Source organism: Emiliania huxleyi (genome assembly GCF_000372725.1).
Source record: "Emiliania huxleyi CCMP1516 unplaced genomic scaffold EMIHUscaffold_230, whole genome shotgun sequence".
Classification (NCBI taxonomy): domain Eukaryota; phylum Haptophyta; order Isochrysidales; family Noelaerhabdaceae; genus Emiliania; species Emiliania huxleyi.
In genome coordinates, this window is record NW_005200332.1 from 106,895 (window position 1) to 110,803 (window position 3,909).

The window sequence follows — 3,909 nt, forward strand, 5'->3', positions numbered from 1 at the left end:
AAGCAGATCCAGAGGCAGCAGGCGGCGCTGAGCGCGGCGGGCGGCGGCGTCGAAGCGGCGGCGAGGTACGAGTCGACTGTGCAGGCGCTCTCAGGCCACATCTCGCGCATCGGCGCTGAGCGGGGGCAGCTGGCGGGCATGCTCAACCACGCGACGACGGCGCTCCGGGCGAGGGACGAGATGTTGCTGCTGCGGCGCACCCGCCAGCACGAGGCGCGGCCCGGGCACCTCGTCTCACTCGAGGCCGACCTGTCCGCGCTGGCCGCCAGGCTCGCGGGGAAGTAAGGGACTGCGCTGCCGCCACGAAGCTAGGGCCGCTGTCGGTTTCTTGTTGAAGTTGTAACATAGAGGTGAGAGCGCCATGCCGTGTCATGAGAGATACCAGGAAAGACGTCATCAAGAGCCCCACACAACACACGTGCAATGTACAATCAGTAAAGGGTGTGGATGCTGGGTTGAACAAAATCGGGGGACGCGACCCACCTCGCCACAGATGGTCCCGCGCCTCGCCGCTATGACGGGCACACGCCCCGCACCGTCCGCTGTGTGCCCGTCTTTGTCCGGAGTGAATACTCGAACGCGCTCGTCGGTGACGGTGTCCCCCGATTTCGTCGCGCTCAGCGAACCTCGACAGCGCCTTCGGTGGGGCATGCAGCTCTTTGCGCCAGAAGCCTGGAGAGCAGCTCCTCTGCTGCTCACACACTCTGCACAGTTGACACAGCCTACTGTGCGGCTGCCACAGCTGTGACAGCGATGGGCTCGCCCTCACTGGCCCTCAGTCACTTGTGCTGCGGCTTGTGTGAGCGACACTGCTCGGCGACTGCCGGCACACTGTGAGACCATGGGTGTGAGGTCAAACCACGCTACCAGGGCTTGGTCACATCAGCCCTGAGGTCATATCCTTCTCCTCTGTTGATGGTAACACTTGTCTACTCGCTGGAGCCGAGCAGGAGGGCTTGGCGCACAATCTCCACACCCCGTAGTGTATACGTACACACCGCGCGTGCACCCTGAGAATAAATAAAATAAATAAAAACGGAGACCTCTCTACTGGGTAAAAAAGGAACAGGTCCCCGCCCGTGCGATCTTTGTGCAGGGTTCTTTGTAATGTGCACCCTGAGAGATCCGTGGGAGTGAACACTCGATTACACCGATAACCCTTGGCTCTCTCGCGATTATATCCATAAGGGATTTCATCCCTTTTTGGTTTGGAGATTCGTGTTTCGGTTTCGGTTTTGGGTAAAACGTATACACAGCACTCTTCACCCCTGTCTTTGCTCCTGCTCCTATTGTGAAGGTCTTCAGTGACCACTCACAAGCTGTATCCAAAGTACTGACAGAAATAGACTGCCAAAACTTACAAACAAGAGTCCTGGCCCGCGGCCCTGTGGCCTCGCAAGCCGCCAGCGTGCCGGCAGAGATCTCGGCCTCGAACGTCGAGAGGGAGATGTGACCCTGCTTCTTGGAGAAGTACGAGAGATGATCGCGGTGCCGATCTTGAAGGCGCAGCCGGAGCGCGGAGGTGCTCTGGCGGGTGCACCAGTTCGCGTCGGAGCAGCCGAAGAGCTTGGGGTCGGCGACGCGCTCGTAGTGGATGCCGAGGTCCTGCGTGCCGATGAGGTAGATGAGGCAGCGCTCGGCGGCGGCCTCGATGTTCGCGTCGGGCCAAGCCATGCAACGCGCCAGCTGCGAGACGGTGTACTGGTAGGATGTCGGGGCGCGCGTTGGTGGCGAACATGAGGCTGCCGATGAGGCACTGGCAGCGCTGGAGGAGCTGCGGGTCGGGCGCGGTCTTCTTCTCGGCTGCGTTGATGACGATGGACGGGAGGTCCTTGTCCGCGGGCACCTTGTAGCCCGCGTGCGTGACGCCTGACGGGAAGAAGCGCGCGCGCAGCGTGTCGATGTACTTGCTGGCAGACAGCTTGAAACCGGTCTGCGTCTTGGTGATGGCCGTCCTTTCCCTCGTTCTCGGCGAAGTACTTGCGCAGGTAGGCAGGCGTCTGGCCCTTGGTCTGCAGGATGTACGGCGTGATGGTGCTGGTGTGCTCGTCGACGACCATGAGTGCGTAGCGGTGCCCATCGACGCCTACCACACCCTTGGGCGACCAGAGGTCGTAGTGCGACGAGCCCCCGAAGCGAGTGGCCAGTGGCCGGCCGGTGCTGCGCCGCGCGTGGTACTTGGCGTTCGCCTGCAGCGCGGCGTCGTCGAGGCCCTCGTTGCGGTCCATCTTGGAGAGGTCTGGCACGCCGTCCGCGATCTTGCTGAGGTCCTTTAGCGCGTCGCCGGAGATGCACAGGGCGTGCCGCCAGAAGGTGCCATCCGTCGGGCGCCGCCCCGGCTTGCCGCGCACGATGGCCTTGGCGGCGTTGGCGCCGACGGATGCGCCGAGCGGCATCAGGTGGATGTTGAAGTCCTCCCCGAAGTAGATGGTCTGCCCGGAGGGGTAGTTGAAGCGTGGTGGGCAGAGGTCGAAGCGGACCACGATGTTCTGCGCCTTGCACTCCTTGACGCTGACGAGAGGCATGGCGAGTCCGGGCGCGTACAGCGCGTTCACCCACTCGGTGTTCACAACCTCGGTGTCCTGCGGCTTGGTCGGGTCAGCCAGCGCGAAGGCGTACGCGGTGCCGACGCCCTTCGCCTTGAGGTAGTCGTTGTTTGCGCAGCGGATGTAGATGGGCTTCTCGGGCTCGCGCCACCCGTGAGGGAAGAAGTCGGGCGTCGTGTGAAGGTCTGCAGTGACCACTCACAAGCTGTTCCAAGGCCCGACAGAAATGTACTGTCAAAACTTTGTTCAAACAAAAGTCCTGGCCCGCGGCCCCCACACCCACAATGACTATCAATCCAGGCTGCGGGTGAAGGGCAAAACCGCGCCGCTGCAGAACGGTTTTTGCAAAACCGCGCCGCAGCGGTACGAAACTGCGCAGATGCAGTCCAGGGGTGGTAAGGACACTATGTGTGTGTGTGTGGCCGTAGACTAGACGGCTGCGCGGTCGTCGGTCTTCAACAGCCCCCCATCCTCGCATCGGGTAGCGAGGCTGAGGATCTGAAGAAGCTAGACGACTCCTACATCTCCTACTATCGCGCGCACAATTGCGCAGCCTCCTCAAGGGTGGAGGACGAACATACAAGTGACTCGGGGAGCTCCAGGAGCGCCCATACTGCCGGTTGTCGACTACATTTGATGAAGGGGAAGTCGGCGTTTCCCCTCTGTGCCGTCCTAGGCGGTGTCGTTCATGATCTCCTTGCGGAACGACTCGAACTCCTTGCGCGGGAGCGGCTTGGTGAAGAAGTCGGCGAAGTTCTTGAGGCTCTCGACGTACTCGACCTTGACCTCCCCGGACTCGACGAGCTCGCGAATCTTGAGCTCCTTGCGCAGGATGTGCTTCGTCTTGTCGTGCATGACCGGGTCCTGAACTCCCGCTCGGAGCTCTGTTTGTAGGCCGGAATCACCAGCTTGTCCGTCGACGACATGTTGTCGTAATGTCCCGGGGATCGTTGCCCCGCCGCCACCAACTGTGAAGGTCTGCAGTGACCACTCACAAGCTGTTCCAAGGCCCGACAGAAATGTACTGTCAAAACTTTGTTCAAACAAAAGTCCTGGCCCGCGGCCCCCACACCCACAATGACTATCAATCCAGGCTGCGGGTGAAGGGCAAAACCGCGCCGCTGCAGAACGGTTTTTGCAAAACCGCGCCGCAGCGGTACGAAACTGCGCAGATGCAGTCCAGGGGTGGTAAGGACACTATGTGTGTGTGTGTGGCCGTAGACTAGACGGCTGCGCGGTCGTCGGTCTTCAACACGTCGGGAACATGTTCATGCCGGCCTTGGAGTCGACGCCAGCAGCATACGATCCCGGCATGTTCACACCGGCGGTCGTGTCGTACGCGTCGACGACCTTGACATGCCCG

General features: G+C 61.3%; 1 protein-coding gene across 1 annotated transcript in view; it reads left to right on the forward strand.

Annotated features, from left to right (window-relative positions):
- EMIHUDRAFT_236107 (hypothetical protein) overlaps nucleotides 1–285 on the forward strand; it is a gene marked incomplete at both ends in the record, with an annotated part of 4,036 nt that extends 3,751 nt beyond the window's left edge. Inside the window, one exon of the mRNA XM_005779397.1 lies at nucleotides 66–285. Coding sequence (XP_005779454.1) covers nucleotides 66–285 — 220 coding nt within the window. The remainder of the gene's footprint in view (nucleotides 1–65) is intronic.
- Between the last annotated feature and the right edge of the window lie 3,624 nt (nucleotides 286–3,909).